This window comes from Tiliqua scincoides, chromosome 9 (assembly GCF_035046505.1).
Source record: "Tiliqua scincoides isolate rTilSci1 chromosome 9, rTilSci1.hap2, whole genome shotgun sequence".
In the NCBI taxonomy this organism is placed as follows: Eukaryota; Metazoa; Chordata; class Lepidosauria; order Squamata; family Scincidae; genus Tiliqua; species Tiliqua scincoides.
The window spans coordinates 32,654,739-32,682,451 of record NC_089829.1 but is presented as its reverse complement, the minus strand read 5'-3'; the positions used below and the strand labels follow the sequence as shown (position 1 = coordinate 32,682,451).

Genomic DNA, 27,713 nt, shown 5'->3' with positions numbered 1-27,713 from the left:
ATTTAAGAAATTCAGATAAATAACTCTGCCCCTAAAACCCATATGTTTTTAAGACACCATCTAGTGGCTACTAAGAATGAGTGGGACCCTGGCAGAAGTCATGTCCAACCGGGCAGGAAGTGCTGCTTCTATAGAAAACAAGATCAGGCTTAATGCTCCATTCAAGGAATCTGTAAACATGCTAGCCAGGAAGCAGCTGGTGGACAAAACACAGACTAGTTTAATTGGTACAATCTGCACCACCTGCAGAACTCTAAAGCCCCCACCCCCGAAAAGAGAACCTTATGGCACCTGGACAACCTAACATTCATCCCACAATACGTCAGGTCTTTAAGGTGCCACAAGATGCTCCTTTGGGATAGCTGTAACAAACCAAAATGTTTAAAATTTGAGCAATTCATCTCCTAATGCTAGATGAAGAAGTTTATCCTAGCAGTACTGGCACTGCACTGACAACGTTCAATTGCCATCATTGCCCCTTTTGATAGTGTTTGGACCCTCTGATATCATAGAAGATCAGCCAATAACAACAGGAGCTTCCAAGCAATAGCCAGATGAGTTTTTAACTCTAACTTGCAGGTCTCATCAATTACCCACTGCTGTGATTTACTTACCAAGGAGTCATCATGGACCATCACCTTCTAGTATATTAGAGAAACTTTCCCAATGATGTACCCAAGATGAGCAGTAAAGTCCATGCTAATTTTTTCTTAAAACATCAGCTGCAAAATCACCTGAGCAGACCTGCTGTCAGATCTAGTGTTTTGCCCAATTAACTTGTGACTGCTGTCATAAACAACCTCAAGTCGGTCAGAAATAAAGATGTTTTCTTTCAAAAGAACGCAGCAGTACAAATCCTTAAAAGCAACATAATTTACGTAAATAAAAAAAGCTGCTGCCTGCAAATCCTTTGAATATTCACAATTTTTTTTATACAAAAAGGATTAAGCTCTGTCTATTCACAGGTGGCCTCACACCAGTGCTTAACGCAACTTTGTATTAACAATCCAAACTGCAAAAGCAAAACGTGCTCTGTTTCATCAGTCAGCTTAAATCGAGTACCATGGCAGACAGAGCATTCATGTCCCTCATGTGGGGGTGCTGAATGAGGATCTCCTCAATCTTCTCCCTCTGCTCAGAGGTAGGGAATATTTTCTTCAAGGCTTCTTTCAAGCGGCTTGTTTCTGCTGCAGACCTGGGGTGCGGGGGGAGAGCCAAGTTAGCCGGAGATGCTGGTGGAGAGTGAGGTAAGCCAGGCAGAAGACCCGGTAGTGTGTTCTTCGCTGATTGACTGCTACTGTCGGATTGCATCAGGAAGCGAGGTGGCCCAGGAGGAGGAAGTCCTGTGCTTGCAAGATCAAACTGTGATGGACCACCCCTGAAGGACAAAAAAAATAATATCTTGTGTAAAATCCTTTCCAAAATCATCTGAAAGCAAGAATACAAGACTCTCCCACATGTCCATGGACTAGAGCAGATGCTCTAAAATCCTCCACCCAGTGTGGGCCCATACACAGCCTTTATCAATAGCTGCTGACATTTTGACATCTTGACCATATTTTAATATTATTGGAATATGACACACAGCAATTTTACTAATGCTTAGCATTTGTATAGTGTTTTCTGAGTGTGGAATGCATTACCTTGATGATGCCTTTACAACTCAAATCTACAAGCAAAGTAAGTTTTACCCCCATATTACAGATGAGAAGACTTAACACCAGATAATGATTCCATGGAAGAGCCAAGATTCAAATGGGAGAAATCCCAACTCACAGCTCTTAGCACCTGCGCTACATCAGCTTTGCATTTCATTGATACTTGACCTATCCTACAATATAAACAGTTAAACTTCTCTTGAATTTCTTAAATAGTCATGTATATTTCAATCTTATTCTGCTATATCTGTAACAGGGTCTCAAACAACAGAGCTTCAGGGGAGAATGCATTTGCAATTATAACCCACTGAGTTTATATTTACCTGGTATGGGATGTTCAAAGGTGATATCCCCACCAAAAAAAAAATAAAAATCTTTGCATTCAGGTTTTGGCAGCTAAGATGGCACCAGCAGGTTTTATTTCCTGCCTTTCTCCCAAGACAGATCTTCTTGCACATCTCCTCCACACAGGAGATAGTAGCAGGTCTGTGTAGTCAAGCCTAATAACTAACATGAAAAGCAGCTGAGTGCTTGAAGCAACTGTAAGTGCTGTAAATGAGAGCCAGGATGGTGTAATAGTTTGGGAGGAGGACTTAGACCTGGAAGATCCAGGTTCGAATCCCCCCTCAACCGTGAAGCTTCCTGGGTGACCTTGGGCCAGTCACTTTCTCTCAGTCTCACCTACTTCACAGGGTTGTTGTGAGGACAAAAGGAGGGGAGCAGCTGTGTAGACCACCCTGAACTCTTTGGAGGAAGGGCAGTATAAAAATAATAAATAAAATAATAAATAAATGAGTCATCAGTTTCTTAAAGCTCAAATTCATCACCTTGAAAATCAAGTGGAGGGGTTTTTCCCTTCATCCAAAGCAGTGGTTCCCAACCTTTAGGAGACGATGGATCACAAAAATTGGAATTGTCATGGACCACATGCAACCCCCACTCCCACACGAAAAAAATACGTTTACATTTGTAATACAGGTGGCCCTCATTATCCATAGGGGTTCCATTCCTGGAACTCCCATGGATAAGGAAAACCACAGGTACTTGAAACCTGCAGTTTTCACCCCCCCCCCCGAGTTCTTCCTGGCTCTCCCTGGCACTGCCTTCTCGGACTGCGCAAGATAGCGGCACACTGGAGGACCAGGAAGAGGCCACTTGGGACACCCTGCAGCCCCTGTGAGATCACTGTGGAAGCTGAGGATGCTGCGTGCACAGTTTGGGAACCACTGTTCTAAGGCTTCAGAACCTGCAACCTGAGATCTTTTTAAACTGGAGATATCACAGACTGAGCCAGAGTCTTTCTGCACACAAAGCAGATGCCCTACCACCAACTCACAGCCCCTCCCTAAGATTCCATAGACCTCCACAGTTTTGAAGTGATTTAAGTAATGATGGAACTCTTCCCTTGATGTGCCACAACTCGGAAGTGGAAACTATGGAAGTTCCAGGTCAGATCACAATGCAGGATGACAAGCAGAACAGGACAGGGTTGTAGCTCTGTCCACAATGCCTACAATTAAACAGCTGATCATTTGAGTGTTGAGATCAGCTCTTCATGAAACTGTATCATACATCCAACAGATGCACACCCTGTGAACCACCACATTTACAGTATGTGGCACCCACCACAAGCTAACCTCAGAGGATGTAACCTAGACGCTTGCCTTGCTTATCTTGGTGTTACGGTCCAATTTTACACAAACACACATTGTCACCACACACAGCCAGCTGAGGCAACCAGAGATAAGCACATCCTCTTGGAAGCCACTTCTTTGTTCCATCGACTGCCTTGTGTGTTTTGGGTGTTATAAACCCTTCAATTCTGGAAGGAATTTCCGTGCCTCAACTGGAGCATCTTTTTCCCCTCAAAACAAGTTACAGCTTTGGAAGTACCAAAAGGTCATTATACCTGAAACGGGCATCGTCTTGGAGAAAACGTTCTAATCCTGGACCCTTCCGCCCCATGGGATCATCAGGAACCATGAAGAAGTCCCCGGCAAAAGTGAATGGGAGCAGCCTGCCACAGGAATCAGGGAGGGCAGAGCAGCAGTGAAAAAAATAACCAGGAAATTTAGGGTAAAAAAAATTTACAAATTCACACATTTCACTCACCACATTAGTACTAAAAATAAAATCAGAAGGTCAAATTATGACAATAAGTCATCCACCCACAAATTCTTATGCTAAAACATATTGGCCCAGTTCAGGTGTAATGTAAACCATGGTTTACTGTTATTACGAGAATGAGCCCAGGCAAGTTGTTAGATCCCAAGCTTCTTCCTCCTCCTCCTTGCGCAAGAGACTATGACAACAAACCTGCTTTCATTTTTGACCAAACCACAGTTACATCTGAATGGCAGTTTGGTCAAAATGTGGTTAGTTGAAACAAACAGGATAAACAGAGGCTTAGAACTACAGCTGAACTGGGTCACTATTAAATTGATTACCAAAACATCAGCAGTTCCACTGAAACATTCTGGTGACCTAGTCAGCAGTCATAAATTATACTGAGTTAGGCCTTCTGTCGAAGTGGTTCAGCATTGTCAACAGACTGGCAGCAGCTCTCCAGGGTTTCAGATAGGAATGTTCCTTTGCCCTACTGGAAGACTGATCAGGCCTTCCTTATGCAAAGCACGTGCTCTACCAACGCACTGTAGTCCCTCCCATAATCATTACAGTTCATTAATTCTGCCCCAATATTCATATTCTCATTAACTTCCCCTATATGGTTATCAAACCTAACCAGATGCGCAAGTTTAACCATACATAATAGATCCCATGATTTTAAGAAGTCCACCCCTTGGGGGAACCAACTACATGCAATGGGTGTCATGTTACTTTGGGCTTAATGACTGGTGCACCTTTCAAGAACTTGGGTGGGAGACTGTGAAGGTATCCTTAACATCTTTCAGGTTCTTTGTCTGAAGCTGGAAGTTGAGCAGCTAAGCTCAGTTCACTTTTCCTTATGCAAATTTTGCAGACCAACACGAAGTTACCTCTTTTGAATAATCTCCCTCCAGGATGTCGATTCATCCACAAATTCCCTGAGGTTGTCATTCGTTACAATTACGCCTCCAGTTTTCTCAGCCAGGTGTAGCAAAAACCTGAGGCAGGATTTGGGAAAGAAAGTAAGAACGCTGACCTTGAATTATTCTCTGGATCCTAGATTATTCTATTTATTTACTCAGAGCACTTATATGCTTCCTGTTCCCTCCGAGGAACTCAGGTTGGTGTACACAACTACCCTGAGAGGTAGGTTAGACTGAGTGATAGCAACTGATCCAAGGCCATTCGTGTAAACTTTATAGCTGAGCAGGTATTTGAGTCTTCGTGCTCCTAGTAATGCTCTTAGTCCATAACCACTTGCCTCCACCTCCCCAAATCTACAGCAGACACAAAATCAAAACCAACAGCCAAGGCTCAAAACGCATCAGAGCAACAAGCAGACCAGCTTCTGTTAGGGGACACTTTGGACATCAGCCAGCTCCAGAGTCCATCTTCCACTCCCACAAAAACCCTCCACGGAACACTGTGCATTTTGATTGACATTAAATTGCAAACCACTTTGGGAGCCTGTCTAGGCTGAAAAGTGGAATATTAAATAAATATGCCCCCAGGAAGAACAGAAAAGCCAACTATGTACAGAGCCTCTCTTTACCTGTCATCGTGGGATGCAATCCTAGATCCCAGTACGACCCTTGCAGGGGTGAGTGCCAAAATACCGACATCCTGAAGCTGGGTTAAGAAATGCTGTTCTGTTTAAAAGGGTAAAATGACAGAATTGTGTTTAGATTAGAAAAGAGAAGGACAGATATTTTGGGAAGGAGTTTTTAATCTTGGTGAAAGCACCAGATAGGATAGAAGCATTTGGTGCTCTTTCGGCAAGACAAAAAAATCCTGCTTTCTTGCACAAGGAGGCATCAGGCAAAACACGTTAGCGTAGTTAAAGCACTCTCTAGCATTTTGAGTATGCAAAGTACTCCACATGTATTATTTTGATGCTGACATTACAGCCACCCTAAAGGAACTAACTAGGATTGTTCACATGTGACAGATGGGGAAGACTAAGGTTGAGAAAGAACAGCTTCCCTCAGGTCACCGAGTAAGTTCATGGTGGAGGAGAGATTCTGAGGAACTGGGAAAGTCCTGATTCCCATCTCACTCTTAGTCACTACACCACACCAGCTTATTATCTCCATGTTGCAGATAGGAGAAGAGCCGTCCTTGCTCTGCTCACTAAAATGGCAAGTGATGGAGAGGGATAGCAAGGTGAAGGAGTGTTGGTGGAGAGTCCTTCTATGCACCATCTGCCCTCCTGTGGAACCCAGGACTACATTTCCATCCCTGGTCCTGACCTTCACCTTGAAAATGGCCAAAGCCTCCAGTGTCCAGAGAAGGAAATAAGGAATTTGAATGATGAATTTGGATAAAATATTCAACTGTTGGGAATGTAAAAGGGACCTACTTCCTTTGGAATGCCCTACCCCAGGAAGGTTGCACAGCCTTCTCTTTGCTCACAGTCTGTAGCTAACTGAAGACCTGTCTGTTTTGGCAAACTTTTAGCCTGCTGAATGCTTAACCTTCTGCCTAACTTCCAAGGTTCTTCCATATGCTTCCCTTGTCTGTTATCTTCTACTTAATTTATCATAACTGTTTTGTTTCCTGTTTAAACAACAATTTTCAAAATGCTCTGATGTAAACCTTTTAGGGCACCTCTGAGCCCAGGGGAAAAGATGGGGCAGAAATGTTCATAATAAATAGCCCTCTTGCTACAACCCTGCGGAAGGCTTCTTTCTTGGGGAAGAAGGGGGCTAAATCTGCCCCCTTGCTCTTAACAATCCTGGTGACTAGGGAGGAGAAGCAGCTTTTGCTTCTCTCTCAGCTGTGCCCCAGATTGGAGCCAGGGTACTTTAACTCTGTATCATTCAATGGGAACCACTGAATTACGAGTTAGCTGTGGCATGTAGTGAGTGGGAGAAAGATGGCCTCTGCCATCTGCAGGAACTGCTGATGCATCATCAGGGATTACGGCCCTTCAGAGGGTGCATTCCTGTCTCCTAAGATGAGCATCATAGCAAGAAGAAAAACAGCTTAGCCCTACTGCCCAGAGGATCAGCTGCTGCAAGGAACTTGCTTCTCTCCTCCCTATCGAAAAGAAAATATGCTTCAACAGCCCATTGCCCAAGGTCTGGAGAAGTACATGGAAGTGTACTTTGGCCTCGGCCATTGGCCAGAGGACTAAGCGGAGCTGGGTTCAGTTTACCTTGTATCTATAAGCCCCATTGGGGATCATTTTGATCAAAAGGGGGCATACATTTCAACAGAAATTAAAAAATAAGAACTGAACCAACTCTGATTTGTATAGCCTTATCCTTCTAGATATAGTAGAAGGCAATGAAATATTGTGACAGTGCCATGTTACACATACCCCCCTTAGCAAATCAAAACTGGCTACTTAACACTAGCCATCTTTTCATGACTTGTCCATCATGAGCAAATACCTGAACAGGGATTTAAGTGAATTCAACTGCGTTCCTGTATACAGCTTAAAAATGGTTCATGTATAGGGTGCTGCCCCTCCTGATAGTTAATTGGGCATGCCATTGTTCCAGGGTTCCTGATCACATGGAACAAGCTGGACACATGCAGGCTCCATGCAAACGTGCAAATGAATGTGCCTCTATTGGGGTGGACCACGGTCTTGCTCAGGAACCTCGTGTGAGCTCACTCTTCCAGGATGTGCCACCAGAACAGAGCTACCGACACTCCAAGAGGGGCCCTTAAATACACAGATTCCAACTTGGAGCCACAAAGCATTTCAAAGAAACGGAACAGGATTCCGTTGTTTGCCTTACCTGTGGTGGAGGAATCCCGCTTTGTCCTCCACTGTGGAACAAACACAGTAATTCTTCGGTGGCCACGTTTCCAAAAGTAGTCGACGGCGATCGCAATGCCCCGACATGAAAAGAACTTACTTAGACCGTGCCTGGAAAAAAGGAAAAGGAATAAATTTGTTTTTGATTTACAAGCAATCCCTTAATTCCTCTTCTCCTATGACAGGTCTTGCTTCCACCCTCCTCTGCCAAATTTGAGAACACAGGAATACCAGGAGAGCCCAGAGGTGGGATGGGCATATAATCCCCATCACCCCAACATGCACAGATTTGCACAGTTAAAGCTACGCCTTGCAGCTTGATTGTGATCAACACCTGTACATGCACTCTGTCCCCCTTGTGAACCCATAACAGAGGCACATTTAAGCTTATATAACCAGGCATATTTGTGCGGGAACTCCCTTGGCAAAGGTCACTCCAAATGTACTTTCTGATAGTCAGTGCACACAAAGCATTGTTGCTGTTCCCCTTCGTCCATGTGATCAGCAGGGTAAAGTGCTGGAACCTCAAACACGCCCTTGTGAAGATTGCATTCCTGTATTTTGCTCCACCACCCAATTTCCTTCTCTTACATCAAAGAAGAACGCACCTCATCCTAGCATCCGCAACAGAAGCTTTGGGCCCATCTAAGCTTGTTTTAATCCCATGGAGGAAGAGATACTCATACATTTTCCCCAGTGGGGTCAAAAGCAATTTTGGAGGGACATTCTGTAAGTGGAAAATGGAGAAGTGAAGATGCACCTCCCCATGTAGCCTAGACTGTAAAGCATCTGAAGTTGAATGCAGAAGGTCTCCGATTCAATTCCCAGCATCTCCAGTAGGAAAGACCCTTGCTCCGAAACCCTGGAGAGCCTCTGCCTGCCAGTGTAGGTGGAACATGGCAGAATGTACCCTGTACAGGCAGTGCTGTGGGCTCCCAGCACTCTTGCCAGAGATTTATTGATAGCCCGTATCTCCCCAAGACGCTCGGGGTTTGTGTACAAAGTGTACATTCCCTCATTTTAATCTTACAACAAACATGTAAGGTAGGTCAGGCTGCCACTGACTCAAGGCTGTTTCAGTGAACTCCAAGGGGATTTGAGCCCAGTTCTTCCAGTTCGAGTCTGACATGCTAATTACTACAGCACATGGCTGTTACGCTGCAAGCTGGGTAGGTACTTAGGTAAAAAACTAAAACACAACCAGCCAACCAAACCCAAAAACCAGGCAGGAGTGAGGCTACACATGAGTATTATCAAGCCTTCAGAGTTAATCACTATATTTCCCTTCTTGTTATAGGCTCAGGCCCTTGCAACAGAAGAGGGAGCATAAGCATGAAAACTGAGAGGAAGACAAGAAATCAGAGGAACTGCATGACTGTTAGGGGGAATTCTATTTTTATTTACATTTCCTTCCTGGTATTCTTGAAGACTTTGGGTTAGTCACAACCTAATCTCTCACACTCTCTGTATCTCCCCTATTGCAGCTACCCTATTTACACCGTGCTTTTCAGTCAAGTTTCGTTCCCCAAGGTGCTTTTCAAGAACACTGCACCAAATGCACAATCCCTTGGGGCACAGGGACACATTTAAGGTAATCTCTTCTAGTCTCTGGCAGGTGATGAAACAGACCAAGATCCAGACTCTCCCAACTCCAAAGAGAGGAACAGATGGATTTGGGTTTGAGGAGGAAGTGACTGGCTGACAGTCCAGAGGACAATTCACAGAAGCAGCCTTTCAGAAGGGTCAGCTGAACAGGGTCACACTACACAACACATGGAAGCAATGAACATTTTGCAGAGTTCACAGTTCACTTTTTGCCTCATTCACACTTAACATCTTCAGCCTCATCCTTCTCCATCTTGGTTGATTCATATACTTCTCTACAGCCTGCACAGGTGTTTGGAGGGACAGAGGAGCCAAAGCCAAGGCTGTTTATACCTCTAAGTGCTGCCAAATCACTCTCCCCCTTGTAAATACCTTCAAGAAAAAAACCCAATCACTTCAATGTAACTATGTGTTCCCCACCCCCCATATTATGAATGGAAACCACGCTAATTTCACCCACTTTACATAATTCTTTTTTTTTTCAAAGCGCTTTTACAGAAGGAAAGGAAAAATGAACCTGAAAGGTGCAAAGGCCACACACCTCATTTTCACATAACGATAAGAGGTTACTACACCGGCCTTCAGCTTATTTGCATAGCTTTCCCCATTAGGTCCAGTTTGGGGAAAATCTGCCTGGAATTTAAGATGAATCATAATTGTGACTTTCATTTTACATCATTAATTGCTGAACCTTCTTCAGAATGAGGAAATTCTTCACATCAGCAGATGTTTACTAATTTTCTTTCCCCCAAAGTGATGGCAATTCAGTTGGGAGGGGGTGTCAGCAATTGATTTCCCGCTAGAACTAAAGTAAAAAAACCGTAAGCAGGAAGTGTCATAAAACTTGCCAATCTGAAAGTACTTACCAAAGAGCAAGAATCCAAAGACCTGTGTCCAAGTTTGCTATGTCTGGCAATATTCTGAATGAGAGCTTCCCCAGCCACCTTGCTAGTGATGCCGTAACACAATCTGACCCCTCTGTTAATGCACTTTGGCCATTTCAAAAGTGTATGTTACATGGTGCTTCAGTTTTATCAACACATGTCCACATCCCACCAACTTTTGTTACACACATATACCACACAGACCTACCCTGACTGCCATCGCCTCCAAAGGCATGTCTGATGCCTGATAAGGGCAAGACTCTCCTTTGTAACAGAGAGTTCCATCTCCAGGAGGGTCCAACAGACTCTGACCCTCCAAGTTAGTGAAAGGATAGTCAACCCTTCTCTCTCTTTCAGAAAAGTTCAGGATCATAGCAGCTTCTTCAACCACCTCTTTGTTACAGATCTTTATGGCTTTTGATCCTTGTATTTTACTATATAGGGCATCACTAGGAATACCGATTTATCACTTTTAAACAAAAGTTCCAAAAGCGGTTTATGTAGCAGACTAAGCAACAAGATTGTTCCCTGTCCCAAAGAAGCTCACAATCTAAAGAGATGCAGAGGAAATGCCAGCGAATAGCCACTAGAAAAATATATCCTGCAGGAATGTATAGGGGTAGCTGCTCTCCCCCAGAAAAAAATTAATCACCACTTTAGAAAGTGCTTCTTTGCTCAGTTAGCTGAGACAACTGGGTTATTATTAAGCAGTTGTTACTGTAGTGCATCCTGACATTTGTACAAAAACTGTTGCTGCATTATCCAAAATTCTAATTTACTTATCATGATTTGACTGGCAGGAAAATCCTTCCCTTCCCTGCCACCTACAAGGAATAATCGAGAACCACCCAAAAAAATTTACTTTAAAAAGAAGGGAGGAACAGAGGAAAAATAGGAGACAGTTCCTCCAATGTCTTTAGGAAGTGTTTACATGGCAAAGAATAGAGATGAATATCAGCAGAAACTAAGGACGCTGCCGCACAGCATGGTATGCATTATGCAGGGTGTAGAGAAAACAGATTATTTTTCCTCCCTTTCTCAAAAACAGAACATTTTCCTCCCTTTCTCATGTCCCTTTCTCATTCAGGGCCCTCCAATGAAATCAGCTGGCAACCAGAGCAGGGCAGGGAAAAGACAACCCTTTTTCAGATACCATAATTCACGGAACCCGCTGACACCAGATAGGATGATGGCCACCAGCTCAGGTAGCTTTAAAATTTATGAGAAGTCCACCAAGCACTATCAGCCAAGAGAGTTAAAATGAAGCTCAATGTTCAGGAGCAATGCCACTGACTATCAATTGCTGGGCCACAACACTAAGGGCTTCCTGGATGCCTCTGCGGGAAATAGATTCTCCTCATTTTTTTAGGTTCACTGAAAAGGAGTGTTCACTTACAAAGGTAAGATGCAACAACAAGCTATTGGAACCTTATTCAAAGGGGAGGCTTCAGGAGCAGTGGAGGTGGCTGCTGGGGGAAGCACAGCCAAGTGTCTCCCTCCTGGGGCCTTGAAGACCCCAGCTAGCACTTTGCCTGAGGCGGCCAGGAAGGTCAGAGGATTGAGGAAGACTTTTCGGTTTGCATGTCCTCTATCAGGGGGCTGCTGTGGCCCCCTGAAGGAGCCTGGTCAGAGACCTCTGTTCCAGCCAAAAGGGCACCTCTGAGCAGAAGCTATATATAACCAAACTGTTTGGGGGCCTTAAATACATTTTTTTGGGGGGGACCACACCATGAAATTATTTCCAGCACTGAGATGCCTGCATCCAACATCTGAATACCTGGGTGTTGCCAAGCCATGCTTAGAATTTCACTGGCAATCCTGCCTCTTTCTGCTTTTTGCATAAGATAAACAAGTGTTCAGCTCATTTATGTAAAAATCAGGTCCCATCCTTCCTACAGGCAACTCTGAATGAAGCTGATGAGGCCCAGAGATGGTATTTTCCCAAGGCTTTTCAGAGAGCTTCAAATATAAGGAAATGTCTTATGATAGAACCAAGTGCGTCAGCTGAGAAGTCTTTGGGCCAGAATTGCCTGAACCATCAGGCAAACCCCACTCCCCACAGCTGCATCTGCAACAGGAGGATATATCAAACACTGTTCTTCCTTACAAATTTGTTGTAAGAATCTGTTCATTGCTTTGGATATTTCTATCCCCAAGCCCAAGGCATTTTGCAAAGAATTAAATCACAATCATACAACAGAAAAAATGATAAACAGTAAAAAAAACAAACAGTTAATACAGATTTTTTTTAAAACTGCAGCTGCTTTTACTTTCAGTTTTTAACTGCTTGGTGAAAAATCAACAGAGATGGAGGCCAAATGCACCTCCCTAGGGAGGAAGTTCCAGTACTCAGGTGCAACAGCAGCTTAATATTACTAGAATATAAACCCTTCAGGGCAGAGAAGGCACTATAATGCCATCCTACAGATTGACAAGAGAGTTCTCTGCTCTAAAGGACTTACAAAGTAGATACTGACACAAAGGAGACAACAGAGGGAGGGAACAAGTGTGAAGGCACACAGAATTGTTTCAATTGCACATACTTAAACTTCGTTATAAGTAGTAAATGGGAATAAAGGTATTATGCCAAAGCCTTTGTGGGAAAAGTGGTTTTCAAGAAGCCGTTTGAAAGGAGTAAGCACACTCTCTGGTGTTCCAGTCAAACATCCAGGCCATGCAGAACGGCCTCCCCTGCTGTTCTGAACATGTAGGAAGGCATCCTTTAAATATTTGGCCCCAACCTGCCTAGGCTTTAAAGGTCAAATCTAGCACTTTTGATTGTGTCCAAAAGTGTACTGAAGTCATCACAACAGCAGGGTTACATGATCTCAATTGGCCAACCCCATACAAAAAACTGCACCCTGGGGCAGCTGAAGCTTACTTCTGGGGCCGCCACCAGGAGAGTGCATCACAGTAATCCAATGTTAAGACACCTATCACCATAGCCTGATCTGACTTAATCAGAAGTGGGAAAAGTTGGCACAGTCACCAAAGAGGGGCTAAAGCACTTGTGGAACAAGACTGAGGGAGCACTTTGATAACATCTGTTTGACACTTTGGTCTAGTTAACCTTTGGGTAGGGGGAGCAGAACCTGCGTATCCTTCATCCAAGCTGAAGCTCACATGACTGTCTGAGAGGCAAGATCAAAACAGGGTGAGAGAAGGACAAGGAGAATGTGCAGTGCAAGCAGAGAGCATCGTACAGGAAGTCACGGTACTGGTAGCACTAGCAGCGCTAACTGTGATGCATTGCTTCAAGTGGCTTCAAACCAAAGTGGATACTCCACCCCAGAACATGCCTACAGAAAGGACCCCCACATGACAGGGTTAGGCCATTTCTCAGAGCCCCCCTCCTCTCCCCACGGAAGTGCACATGACGGCTTCCAAGGAAAAGCCTGGCCGTTCTTCAGGAGACAGTGAAAAGAGAAATGAAGGCTCTCTCATTTTCATCTGATCTTGAGATATTACTCAGCACTGTAGAATGTTCAAAGAGTGTCTCCCCCCCCCCCAACTCAAAGAGAGCAAGACTAAAGAGCCTGGTCTAAGTTTCATATGACTCTCACCAAGGAAAGCTGCAGTCCAAATGCACACTTTCAGTAATTTCCCCTCCCTCTCAATGCCCAGTTTCACCCTGTAACACTCTCAAGAGAAAAACAGAAAGCAATCCATACTCACGAAATAGCAACATTGCTGCCGTCTATGACAATGTACTTCAGATGTGCTTTTCCTGGCTCATTTTTCAACTCCAGCTTGTACGGCGTTTTCAAAGACTCTAGAAACCTCTGAACTCCTGTGACCTCAGGATCAACGTGGTGGCCATATGACCGCCCTGTTCTCTGCTCCACATAAGAACCACTTAATTGTGGAAGCTGTATGGGGTTCAGGACTTGATGTTCAGGGAGATTTGGCTTCGGAGAAGGGAGTTGCCCAGCTCTGAACTGCGAAGGGTTACAGCGTCCCTGCTGATAGTGGTGCAAGGGCGATTTCTCACCACCCTTTTGAAGAACCAGAGTTTCTCTCTGAACTGGTGGGTGTGGAGTCTCTGGGGCACCTCTTGCCACCAAGCAGGGATCTTTGGCTTTCCTTTCTTTCAAGAACGCTGGTGCACTGTCACATGTGTTCACGTGGCCATCACATTCTACATCACTTGCTTGGGAAAAACGAGGCTGTTCTGAACCATTTGCGTGTACTTTAGTGCACTCTTTCTGCTGTGGATTTTTTCCAGATGCAAAAACAGTTCTGTTGTCAAGATCCGACACATGCTTTTTGTCTCCACCTTTACAATGTGACTGTGGAACAAAGGCAACATGTTTTGTGTGCTTTGGTGGCTCCAACTGATGGTCTGGATATTGGAGGACTTTGTTGCTGCAACCACCTTTTGCCACCTGAGTTCCAGCAACCCAAGGCACAGCAGCCGCAACAGCCCAGTCCTCCTTTTTGGGGACCTTCTTACTCTCTTTCTCAATTTTTTCCAGAAGCAGCAGTGGTTCAGCTGACTGCCCGTGGTCTCCAATCACCTTCTCCACAATTTGCTGTGAGTAGCCCATGCTTTTGAAAAAGTTCACCAAAATCTTATATTCCATTTCCTCACTTATCTCATCGCCTTCTTTCGCACACAGGTTTGGATCGGCCAACAAGTCACCCGCATCAGCGGCCAGATCAGTCAACTCTGATCTGTCAGCATTACTGGATGCAACAAGTACTTCCTGTTTGCTCTCTTGATTGTTTTCTAAAGAATACTGTTTCTTTGGAAGCCTCTCTTCAGCATCTGAAGATCTCCTTTTACATGACTGCCTCTCTTTGCTTGAAGATGCTTCTGCAAGCAAATTCAGGCCATTTATAGGTAGAAAATGCCTTTCGGGGATATCAGGGAAAACGGTCTCCATTTGCTTTGCTAATTCAGTGACCGGGGTGCCTGCATTGTGTCTTGCTTCATCCTGACCTGCTCTGCAATCGTTATTTATTATGATTCTTTTCTGCATTTCATTTGGTAGAGGTTCCAATGTCTCATCAGCACTGGTAAGATCTATGATTGGGTCTTCTGTTTTGAGGCTCTCGCTCAGCGCAAGGTTGAGCAGCTCTCTCTTCAGAGAGCTCGGCAAGATTAACAAGTCCATTGTATACTTATCTGCATGGGCCTCCACCAGTTGCTTGAATTGCTTCTTCACGTCTGACTCCTTGCAGTTTAATAGGCTGGCATTGTTTTGGAAGAGGCTCACAAACTGCTGGATGCGACTTTGGGCCATGACCACAGATTCAGCTCCTCCCTTGATGCTCAGTGTCCCTATCTCCACAATGGCAATGTCAGCACAGGTCCCCTGAACGAGGCAGTTCAAAAAGAGGGCTTGGGCTCCTACAAAAATACAGTGCATGTCTTTGGGATAACACTCCCTCTCTTCTAATTCGGGTTCACAAAGTCCTTTAATATACTCCTACAAAGAAAAGAAGAAAAATTAAAGCAAGCAACATTTTTACAATTCCAACACCTAGATGCACCACTCTTCTTCCATCCAGAAGAACCACAAGAAATAAGGTAAACCTGTTAAGGTAGTTGCAGAACTGTAAGGCCTTGAGGGCCATAAGATACACTGGTGTTTCAGTGGTGGGTCATTATCCCCTCAATGAATCACGCATGCAACCACCATCAGTTTCTCTTTCTTCCCGTTCAAACATTTACTGCATATACTCATGTATAAGTCTAAATCGAGGGCAGGTTTTAAGCCAAAAATCACAGAATTTGCTATAACCTGTGTATAATTGAGGATATAACTTAGGGATGTGTGAAAATCTTTGAAAACAACATATCAATAATTGTTCTGAGGCAGCAACAGAGAGCCAAAAAGGGGGGAACCTTGCAATTTCCCCTTCTCCTCCAAACAGGAAGGGAGATGAAGGTGCTTATGGAAGTTGTAGCCTCAGTGAGGAATATAGTACAGTACTGTACTTCCACAGCAGCAGCCCTCCTATAGACTACAATTCCCATAAGTGCTTTCACCTCCATGTGCCGTGCTTTTCAGCCCAGTCTCCCCCACCAAGCAGCTGCTCTTAGAAGCTTCATTCACCATACCAACCTATGTATGTGTCTACAAATGTTTTCAGGGTCAATTTTGAGGCACAATTTTTTTTTACTTATACACAAGTATATACAGTAATAAACAAGAAAGGAGAATGGACATATATTGTTTAGACCAGTTAACATGGGGGAATCAACCTCAAATGGACTAGGTAGCCAAGTTTGCTACCTAGTGGGTGCCCCCAACCTACATTCATTATTTTTCATGAAACACACCATCTATTCCATCTCAAATAGGTACTGAAGTGTGGAAAAAAATAGATATTTCCTGCAGCACTTGCAAGCTATCTAATTCAAAAGGGCCCAATTACCCCTTCCCATTTATTTTCACAGGGTCCCAAACTGTACACACCAAGCAGTTTGCTATTGCATGCAGTAACTTGTATTGGCAACCTTCAGTCTCGAAAGACTATGGTATCGCGCTCTGAATGGTGGTTCTGGCACAGCGTCTAGTGTGGCTGAAAAGGCCAATCCGGGAGTGACAATCCCTTCCACACCGGGAGCAAGTGCAGTCTGTCCCTGGTCTGTCTCCCTGACTATGGGCCTTCCTTCTTTGCCTCTTAGCCTCAGACTGTTGGCAAAGTGTCTCTTCAAACTGGGAAAGGCCATGCTGCACAGCCTGCCTCCAACAACTGTGAGCTACCCTTCTTGCTGACTCCGGACACCGGACATCTTCCTAGCTTGAAGACGGTTCACTCATTTCTGTGGAACATGGCAGGGGTGCCACTTCTTAAACAGCTTTATGTTGTCATAAACAGGAAAAGTGGATCAAAGATAGTTATAAACTCACAACACACACAAACTGAGGAGCTGCTAGGACTGGTGTTCCTTTCAATTTGTGCATCTTGCTGGATGTTACTGTAATTTCACTGAGCTGGTCAATCAGCATGTGCTCTGGCCTTATCACTTTCCAACTGGCTTTTGCCAAGTCTCTGCACCAGACGCTACTAGGCCATTTTATTACTACTGATGCAGAGACACAACAGAAACAACATTCTGACAGGAGAAACTGTCTCTTGCATCTCTGCATGAATCATTGGTCTAGGCTCACCTCCTTCCATTAAGAAGGCCCACTCCTAAAATACAGTATATTCATGCAGAAACAAGACCAACTCAGTTCTCACCCTTTCACATGAAAGAGGGGTGTCCAAACCTTTTTGGCAGGAGGGCCACATCATCTCTCTGACACTGTGTTGGAGGCCAGGAAAAAATAATTAATTTACATTTCAAATTTGAATAAATTTACATAAATGAATATATTAGGGATGGAACTTATATGAATGAATGAAGGTCTTGCAATAGCTCATGGCCTATAAAAGGCCTTGCACAAAGCAAGGTCAGCCTTTCCTTTGCTGCCACTGCTGTACCACAGATGTGGAACAGCAAGAAGTGGAGGGAGCTCTCATCCCACAGCTCACGTGAGAGGTCGAAGAGTTGGCCGTCACACTGAGAGCAGTTGCCTCAAGCCAGCATGGGGTCCAGCAAGTCTCCGGAGGGCCAGAGACTCACTGGAGAATGGGGGCTCCCTAAGGGCCGGATTGGGAGTCCTCGAGGGCCACAAGTGGCCCCAGGGCCGGGGTTTGGGCACTCCTGACATGAAATCTTACATTAGAGTGAAAATGAGTGGAGGGAATCTACAATTTTAATAACAGAAAATATAGTTTTTTCAGTTATCAGAAGCTTGCAGGGCAATAGGATGCCCAATCTGTCCTGAAGCTATTCCAACTACAGGAGAAAGGCTGGATTCCAGAAATGAGATACACAAAACACACAGAGCAGTGCCCCCCCACCCCCAACATGATGTGTGGAAATTATTTTTTTACGCCACCTGCCTTCCAAAGAAGTTATATTTCTAACACTAATATCCCCACCATGACTTTCAAAGCTTCAGAGGAGCTGAAGCAACAGCCAGTTGCAACATCCTGGTATTGCCCCTAAAAACCAACAGGGAAGGCTTCCTAGTAATAGAATTGGGCAATTGCTCAAAAATAAAATAAAGGTCACATGCTTCCAAACTTGAACTGCTCTCTTGCTCCATGAATTTGTCTAATGTGCTTTCAAAGGCACATAAGCTAGATACCATCACCTCCCCTTGAGCTAGCCAAATCTCTAAACTAATGATGCACTGTGTGAAATCTCCTATCTGAAATCTCCTATCAATCAGTTTCACTGGACGAACTCTGGTTCTAGCGTTGCGAGAGAGAGAGAGAAAAGCTTTTCTCCATCTGAATGGTGGAGAAACTCAGTTATTTTTCCATTTAGAGGTACTCCTAAAAACAGAGCATAAATATTCAAAAAAAATGGGAGGGCAGATGCTTACCATATGGTAAGCTAACCCTTGGCAGTAGACCTGAGGTTGCCTCTGCACAGTATGTGAAAAGGTCCTTTCCCAGAGATCTAATCAGCTGCTTTGCAGCTGGAGAAGAATCCAATTTTGGTTATGCAAAATTTGCAAGAACAGTGCATGCCTCTCACTCTCATGTGCAATAAAGAAGGGATCAAACATCATGTTTCTTACAGCGCAATCTTGAGCACTGCACACTGGCCCTACGCCGGCACTGAGTGTCACAAACATTGCCAGAAGGTACGCCCACTACACTCAGCCAGTCAGTGTCAGCCAGAGACCTGAATGCATGGAGCATGGACTAGCTCTGGGTAGTGGTGAGATCAGTTGGGGTGGGAGGAGGCATTCCTGGGGGGGGGACAGGTGCAGGAGGGAGGCGGGACCAGTAGAGCGCTGCTCCACTGGATTCACAACCCTATGTAGGGCCTCCCACCTGACACAGGACCTCTCAATTACAGCCAGCAGACTTGAGTAGCCTCACTGCGAGGCCTGCATCCTTATGTCCCCTTCCCGAGGCAGTGGTTCTCAAACTTAGGGAGAGTTTTATTCCCTAAGTAAGTCTTTGCGGGGGAGGGGCTAGGGCAGTAAAGCAATCCCAGGGCTCCCCAAAGCTTAGAATGTTGAAAAAAACTGGTTGCTAAAGCAGTTCCTGGTTGCTTGGTGACCGGTTTTTCTCAACATTCTAAGCATCAGAGAGCTCTGCAGAGGGCTGCTCGGGGCTTCCCACAACTCCTGTAGCTGCCGGCAGCCCTCAGTAAGTAAAAATGGCCCCCTTTTAACCCCATTAGTGATGTAATCCTGGGGATCATGTCACTACCTCTCCCCCTTCCCTCACCCCTTAAAGGGATGGGGGAAGCTTTACACAAGCTGGTGGGTCGTGACTGAGGAGACCTACTGCCCTGAGGAGATGCTGGAGGCTGCCCGGTGTGCTTAGGATACAGCGGTTGCCATTTTCGTGCCACTGCTCTTCTGGGCACTGGGCAGCTCAGACTTGGGCTGTTAAAGAGGAGCTGCATCCAACTGTAAGTATATCCTGCATAAAACATAGTCTTGTGGTCTAGCCATTTCATTATTTCTATAATTACTTTATCGGTTAAGCTCCCCGTCCCACAAACTGCTCATGCTCAAGTCGCATTAGAGCTGCTTGTTTTAACCAAGTTGCTTAACCTTGCAGTTACAAAGCAGCTGCGATAAACTGAACAAAACAAAACACACACACTCTTCCACGTTCTACAAACCGGCATCATTTCAAAAGTTAGATTATACAGTACATTAAAACCTTTAAGCAGAATCATTACTCAAGAACACCTAGCTGCCTTGAGAAATTTTTAACCTGAAAGAGGCAAGATGCAAATTTCCACAGGAAAGAAAACTGTAACGCCAGGTAGGCCTGGGAGTTTTCTTCTATAGACAGTATATGCATGTCACAAACCACTTTTGAAACACTACTGAGTTTCGGAAGGGGTGTTGTATGGCATGGGCGGGCCAGAAGGGACTGAAAGATGCAAGTTCTCTGCAGGAAGGGAGCAATTTGTATGGTTCTTTGGAAACCACTTTCTTAGCTCACAGCCAAACCAAGTGCCCAAGAACTGTTCAGTCTTGATCAATATGAAGTGATCATTAAATAATGTGAAGAACGAAAAGGAATAGGAAGCTACCTTCGAAATTCAGGAAAATGTATACTTTCCTACCCAGCCAATGTTTTAGAACTGTTCTCTCATTAGGTTATAAACAAAAACCAGTAAATATGCACAAAGGAACAAAAACAAAAAAAGGGAGTTTACAGACAGATGCCTGGTCTGGTTAAAAAAATACATACATATGGCTGAGTAATGGGTTATTGTGCAGCTTTTCTACAGTGTAGAGTTTTCAAAGCAAAAAATAAACTCATAAGTGTCCCCCTCTACAAGCACACACTCTTCTCCTCATGTGAAGGTGTTGTTGCTTCACCTGGGACATTCTGAACTGGCTACCATGTCATCAGGTTGGCATCTCTTCTATAACCCATCAATTACTACTAACAAATTACTTCCCAGAATCAACTGGAACCAGAACTTTGGTGTGAACGAAACCGACAATTGCCAAGAATGTAGACTCTAGATGTCTATATGAGATAACTATGTAATACTAGATAAAAAGAAGGACTGTCAAGGCACTGCCTCTTCTCTCCCTTCACCTGCTACCCTCATTTGCCCTTTTTTCAGCAAGTGGCAACTTATGTACTAGGTTGGGCAACTCAGGTATCTCCTGTACTGCATTATTACTGCATCTCTTCCTCCTCTTTCAATATGCTCACCTCAAATGTTTGTATAATGGGAGAGTCCAAACATGAATTCAGAAATGGAAATGCATTCTGTGTTGGGGCCGGGGGAAAAAGAATTACAGTGGTGCCTCGTATAACGAATGCCTCGCGCACCGAAAAACTCGCAGAACGAAAGCGTTTTGCGATTTCTGGTGACTTGCACAACAAATTTTTATGACCCATGCTTCGCAAGACGAATTTTTTTTTGGTTTGTTTTGGTTTGTTTTAAGGGGGGGATCTTCATGCCAGTTTATGATCCCGTTCACTCTAATAAGGGGGGATCTTCATGTCAGTTTATGATCCCATCCACCCTAGTAAGGGGAGGATCTTCATGTCAGTTTATGTAAGTAAGTCCCATTGTGCTTGCTCCCAGGAAAGTGTGCACAGGATTACAGCCTTCAAACTCCCCACTCAGCATCCCCCCCATTGCTCATTCACCCTCTCACTGCCCCATTTCCTTCACGTTTCCCCCATGATCACAGCAAAAGCAAGCAACTGAGTGCAGCTGCTCTGTCCTCCTCCCCAGCTTAGAGCACAATCCTGTGCATGTCTCCTCAGAAGTAAGTCCCATTGTGCTTGCTCCCAGGAAAGTGTGCACAGGATTACAGCCTTCCCCACTCAGCATCCCCCCCATTTTTGAAATCCTCTGTACAGTATGTATGCCTTTAAAGAGCACTTAATAAACACTTTGTAAACCAAATTTCACTTTGTTCTGACTTTTCTTGCCCATAGGAACGCATTAATTAAATTTCAGTGCATTCCTATGGGAAAACGCGCTTCGCAAAACAAAGGACTCGCGGAACGAATTAATTTCGTTATGCGAGGCACCAATGTAATTCACATTTCATATTTGAATAAATTTACATAAATTAATATATTAAGAGATGGAACTTCTATGAATGAATGAAGGTCTAACCAAGACATAGGAGACCTGCAATTGGATCTCCTGACATTTTAAGGTTAACCTCAAAACAACTGCAGCCAGCATTCAAGAGGTTCTCTATCTTTTTTTTTTTTAAACTCCCCTAATCCAAATGCCCTCTTTCAATGTGGAGACCCTCACTGTTGCTTTTCAAGGAATATCAAGATGTATCATATGCATTTTATCTGTTTTGGCCCTCCTCAATTATTCTACTGAATAACTCAAGCCGAAATGGCTTCTTCTTGTTGTTTCCTCCATTCCTTCTCCTTTTTAGGTTGTGTTTTTTGGCTAAATTACCATCAAACACTGGGGCATGTTCCAAAACTGTTCCCAACTGGGGTGGGGGAGGTACCAGCTGCACTGTTTACTTTAACTTGGTGTATTTGTTTTTAAGAGAAGGTCAGGACAGAGAAGTAACAAAAAAAGAAATCAACACTGACCTGACATACAATACTTAAAAAGAAATATAAAAGTTCACCTTATGTAACAGGTTGAGGTTAAAGTCGAGCTCTGGATCCGAAAAGGTTGAAGATTATTGTATTGATTGTGGATTATAATGACAGAAGACCTGACTATTTTATTTGCACAAGGCTCTGCAAATGTCAAGTACTTAAACACAATAATTAAGCTCCCTGGAAAGTAAAACTGTTTATTGGCAGGCCATGCAGTTAGTTTCATTTCGCACTTTTGTATGCAAAAAGCATTTGATGCGACAACATTTACACGGTTTGAAGGAACATATGAAACTGTTTGCTACCAAGTCAGGCCACTGCCCATATAGCTCAGTACAGCAGACCACCGTTTCCCTAACTTTTTAGCACCAGCATCCACTTTTTAAAATGATGATCTATTGCATCCCACATAGCTTTACTAAACAAAAAAGGAGATCTAGAAAGAAATATTTGTTTATTAATGTAATAAATTATTAATAATAATTGGGGTCCTGTACTCTTGAGGCTGCTATAGAGACATTACATATAGAGTGAGTGAGTGAGTGAGTATAGACATTTGCTAGACTCTCTCTAGAAACTGAGTTCAAGGACTGCTCCCCAAAACCTTTACAGTCATTCCAGAGTACCCAGAAGGCTGAACTGGACTGCAGTTAGGGACTCCAGGTCAGACAAAAGGCTGAAACTGGGTTTTGATCTACAGCAATTACTAGAAAAAATTCAGAAATGTGACATTTTAATTGTGGGTATGAAGATTACAACATACCACAGGTTAGCATTCCAGGCACAAGAGCAGTCTTTTCATCCAGATTTCCCACTGCTGCAATTTTCTTCTGTAAATAGTGGCAAGGGCATTTGCAAAGTTGTTTTTTTTTTTCAAATTTCAGAAACTTTTCACAACCCACCAAAAATTGGTTCACCACCCACTGGTGGGTCCTGACCCACATTTTGGGGAATACTGCTGTAGACACTGACAAGCAGCAGCTCTCCAGCGTTCCAGGCAGGAACTGTTCTCTGCTTTTCCAGAGATGTTGAGGATTGAATTGGAACCTCCTGCATGCAAAGCAGAAGGTCTTGTACTGAGTTACAGGTCTCCTTCCTCAATTTACTCACAGTATATGGGGAAAGTATATACGGGTTGTTCCTTAAAAAAATAGTTATGATTAAGTGCTGTTTATTAGTCATGTCTCACTGTTAAATACCCATGAATCATTCTTAGAATAAAACCTCTTGCACATGGCTGTTTGTGTGCACTGCACGCACCCAACACACAACATTAAAGAATACCCTAGACAGGGAAGTTACAGCAAGATGCAAGAAACCAGAAAACATGATGTTGGAAGGACAAGACCTGGACACCACCCTAAATCCCTTCCACACTCCATAAGCACTTATGTTCCTCCAACAGATTTTAACTACTGTATAAGATACTTTGGGAAAAGCATACTAAACGCACAGTTTAGCCTGTGCTATCCCAAGGGCTCAAGGCTGCTGTTTTATCTGCTGCATTATCTTACACTTCTCGTTCTCTGCTTAGTGATACAGAGAGGTTGAGTACATACTCTCTCTCCCTCCCCCCTTCCCAACAGTAAACTTTTCTCCCTGACTACCTACATTAAAGCCTAATCCTAGGCATGTCTACTTAGAAGAAAATCTTAATGTAGTCAACAGGGGATTACTCCCAGGTAAATGAGGATAGGATTGCAGCCTGAGAGCCTAATCCCATGCATGTCTACACAGTAGTAAATTCTAATAGAGTCAATGGGTTTTGCTCCCATGTAAATGTGGACAGGATTGCAACCTTAGACTGTTGTAGTCTGGCACCACCTTAAGAACTAACCCACTGCTGCCTAAAAACGCTCACGCTGAAATAAAGGCCTGTGATACGTACATGGCTAGACAGATGTAGAGAATGAGTGCCCATGCCCCTCCTCCTAAAAAGCCCCACAGGCCCTCCTCCACTTTCTGGTGCAAAGAAAACCTCTCTTTACCCAGTGTTAATTAGTCTGTGAAACTCCTTGCCACAGGATATGGTGATGGCACCATGCCTAGAGGTCTTGAAAAGGGGATTAGATAGATTTATAGAGGAAAAGTCCATCACAGGTTACAAGCCATGATGGGTAGGTACAATTTCCTGGTTGGGGGCTACCTCCAGAATCCCAGATGCTAGGGAGGGCGCCAGGATGCAGGTCTTGCGTGCTTCCTCAGGCAGCTGGTGGGCCACTGTGAGATACAGGAAGCTGAACTAGATGGGCCCCCTTTGGCCTGATCCAGCAGGGTTCTTCCTATGTTCTTATGCATTTCTCAGAGCAGCTCCCTCTGGGCCATTCTAGCGGGTGATTCCTTGCAAGCCTGCCTTCCTATACCTATGCTTGTCATTCTGAAGTAAGCCCCACTATAGTCAATGGGTTTTACTCCCAGGTAAATGTGACTAGGATCGCAGCCTAACAACCAAACTGTGGGCATCTCTACTTTGAAGTCAGTCCCATTAGAGTCAATGCGACTTACTCCCAAGAAAGTGGGGATAGGGCTACAGCCTAATAACCCAACCCTAGGCATGTCTACCCTGAAGTGAATCCCAATAGAGTCAACAGGGCTTACTCCCAGGTCAGTGCAGACAAGATTATGCTGTAACAGCCCAACCTTTTGCATGTCTATTCTGAAGTAAACCCCACTATAGTCAATGGTGCTTATTCCCAGATCAGTGTGGACAGGATTGCATTGTTCGAGTCCCATCCTAGGCATGTCTACTTTGAAGACAGTCCCATTAGAATCAAAAGGTTTTAGTCCCAGGGAAGTGTGGACAAGACTATGCTGTAACAGACCAATACTAAGCACGTCAACTCTGACATAAGTCCCACTATGGTCAATGGGGCTTACACCTAAGTCAGTGTGGCTACAATTGAAACCATAGAGCCCAACCTTATGCATGTCTACTCTGAAGTCAGTCCCATTAGATCTAACGGAGCTTACTCCCAAATAAGTGTAGACAAGATTAAGCTGTAACAGACCAACCTTAGGCATGTCTACACTAAAACAAACCCCACTATGGTCAATGGAGCTTACACCCAGGGAAGTGTGGATAAGATGGCTGCCTGAGCCCCATCCTAGGCATGTCTATTCTGAAGTGAGTCCCATTAGAGTCAATGGGGCTTACTCCCAGGTAAGTGTGGACGAGATTATACTATAACAGACCAACTTTCAGCATGTTTACTCTGAAGCAAGCCCCACTATAGTCAATGGGGCTTACTCCCAGGTAAGTGTGGACAAGATTGTGCTGTAACACACCAACCCTCTGCATGTCTACTCTGAAGTAAGCCCCACTATGGTCTATGGGGCTTACTCCCAGGTAAGCGCGCAGAGGGCAGCTTCTGAGCTCCACCATAGGCAGGTCTACTCTGCAGCGAGCCCCACTGTAGTGCACGGGGCTTGCTCCCGGGTAAGCGTGGAGAGGACGGCAGCCTGCCCCTCGGAGCCAGCCCCAGACCAGCGGGCTCAGCCCGGGAGGCACCAGCCCGGCCCCGCAGCCCCCTACCTTGGCGCCGCGCACGTCCCCCGCCTGCCCGCGGAGGCCGAGCCAGATCCTGCGGCCGCCTTCCAGGGGCGCCCAGCCACCGCCGCCGCCGCCCAGCGCGCCCAACAGGTCGAGGCGGACGCGGAAGAGGCGCTCGATACCGGCGCGCCTCCGCTCCAGACAGCCGCGCGCCTCCGCCGGGGCCGTGAACTCGTCCAGCACCGGCGGCGCCCCGGGCGCGGAGGCCGCCATCAGAGCCCGGCAGCCGCGGCCCCCGCGCGCCGCCCGCCGCCACCCATCGCCCCGGAAGCGCCGCGCCTCATCGCTATGCAACGCTACGTCACCATGCGGCGCCGCGCGACGCACAAAGGCCCGCGCGCTGATTGGCCGCCGCCGCTCCCGCTAGACTCACGAAGGCCAGAGTGCCGCGCCCGCCCTGCGCAGGGCACTTCCGGGTTCCTGCAGGGACTGGAGCCCTCCTGCCCACTGAGCCTCCAGGCTGCAGTACTGGCCCCCTTCCTGGGAGGAAGCCCTGCTGACCATAGTGGGACTTGCTTAGCACAGGGCTCAGAAGTTGCCATCCTGTTAACACTTTCCTGGGAGTAAGCCCCATTGACTTTAATGGGACTTGCTACTGAGTAGACATGCATAGGGCTGGGTTCTAAGGCTGCAGTTCTGTCCACACTTTCCTGGGAGTAAGCCCCATTGACCATAGTGGGACTTACTTCAGAGTAGACATGCCTTGGATGGGGCTCACAGACTGCAATTCTGTCACACTAACCTGGGACTCAGCCCCATTGACTATAATGGAACTTACTTCTCAGTAGACATGCACAGGCCCAGGCTGTTAATCCCTCCTAGCAAAGAACAAGGTGCCTGAGAAAGCCTGTGGTGAAATAAGTGCAGCTTTCCCTTCGCAGTGGACTCCTCTGTTTTCATTTTATTTTTTTTCTAAATTCCTGTTCTCTGTCATGTTATATATAATGCACATTCATTCATACATATGCAGAGTGTGTATAGTACACATACAAAGAAAACATAATACACTCAGTTACATGTTTTCTTAGCAGTGATAAGTTGTTTTTTTTAATTGAATCACACACACATACACATTCTCTCTCTCTCTCTCTCTCTCTCTCTCTCTCACTCACTCACACACACACTCTCAAACATACACTCACTGGCACACTTACAGCCCCAACCTTACCATCTTTCCAATGCTGATGCAACCGGAGTGCAGCCCCTGGATAAGGGAACAAACATTCGCTTAGCTTGAGGAGGCCTCCATGACTGCCCCACCAGCACAGGATGCAGCACAGGACCTGTTGGCACGGATGCATCAGCACTAGAAATTTGGATAGGATTGGGCCCTCACTCACTTGCACACACACATTTACACACAGCCACAAACTCTCTCTCTCTCTCTCTCTGGTGGGCTGCTGTGAGATACAGGAAGCTGGACTAGATGGGCCTATGGCCTGATCCAGTGGGGCTGTCTCTCTTATGTTCTCTCTTTTTATTTATTTATTTATTTATTTGATTTGTAATCTGCCTTTCTCCCCGGAGGGCACTCAAGGTGGCTAACAACATTAAAAGTCATAAAATACATTAAAACAACAGCAGTAAAATAGATAAAAAACAACCAGCAGCAATAAAATCAGCAGTAAAAACAATTAAAAGCAGCCATCAGACATTGAAGGCTTGCTGGAATAAAAGCGTCTTCAGGCCCTGCCAGAAGGTTAACAATGAGGAACAATGTTTTCAATTCAAAGGGGAGGGAATTCCACAATACAGGCGCCAACACCGAGAAGGCCCTATTTCTGGCCTGTTTCTGAGAAGGCACCCATATCCCTGCCTACTGAGAATTTCACTTCATGTGCCTGATGAAGCATGAATGTATTAACCTACAATCCACTGCACATTTTCCTGGAGTAAACCTCATTGGGCAGAATGGGACTTACTTCAGAGTAAATATGCATAGGATTGCCCTGTTAGGGCCCAATCCTATCCAATATTCCAGCCCTGGTGCAACTACAATACAGCCCCATGGTAAGGGAACAAATGTTCCTATACCTTAAGGAGGCCTC

At 45.0% G+C, this 27,713-nt stretch overlaps 1 protein-coding gene across 1 annotated transcript; it reads right to left on the bottom strand.

The window, feature by feature from the left end:
- Positions 1-567: 567 nt before the first annotated feature.
- N4BP1 (NEDD4 binding protein 1) lies at positions 568-25,878 on the bottom strand. Its single transcript, XM_066637279.1, has 7 exons — positions 25,648-25,878; positions 13,698-15,454; positions 7,514-7,644; positions 5,317-5,413; positions 4,655-4,762; positions 3,568-3,675; positions 568-1,378 (listed from the first exon to the last, which is right to left on the bottom strand). Exons 1-7 carry the CDS (start codon positions 25,876-25,878, stop codon positions 1,045-1,047), a joined length of 2,766 nt encoding a protein of 921 aa, XP_066493376.1. The 3' UTR covers positions 568-1,044.
- Between the last annotated feature and the right edge of the window lie 1,835 nt (positions 25,879-27,713).

Coding starts and splice junctions, on each gene's coding strand:
- N4BP1 (XM_066637279.1), bottom strand. CDS start 25,878: ATGGCGGCCTCCGCGCCCGGGGCGCCGCCGGTGCTGGACGAGTTCACG. Junction 15,455..25,647: donor GGGACGTGCGCGGCGCCAAG/GTAGGGGGCTGC, acceptor TTTTCTTTGTAG/GAGTATATTAAAGGACTTTG. Junction 5,414..7,513: donor GCGGGATTCCTCCACCACAG/GTAAGGCAAACA, acceptor CCTTTTAAACAG/AACAGCATTTCTTAACCCAG.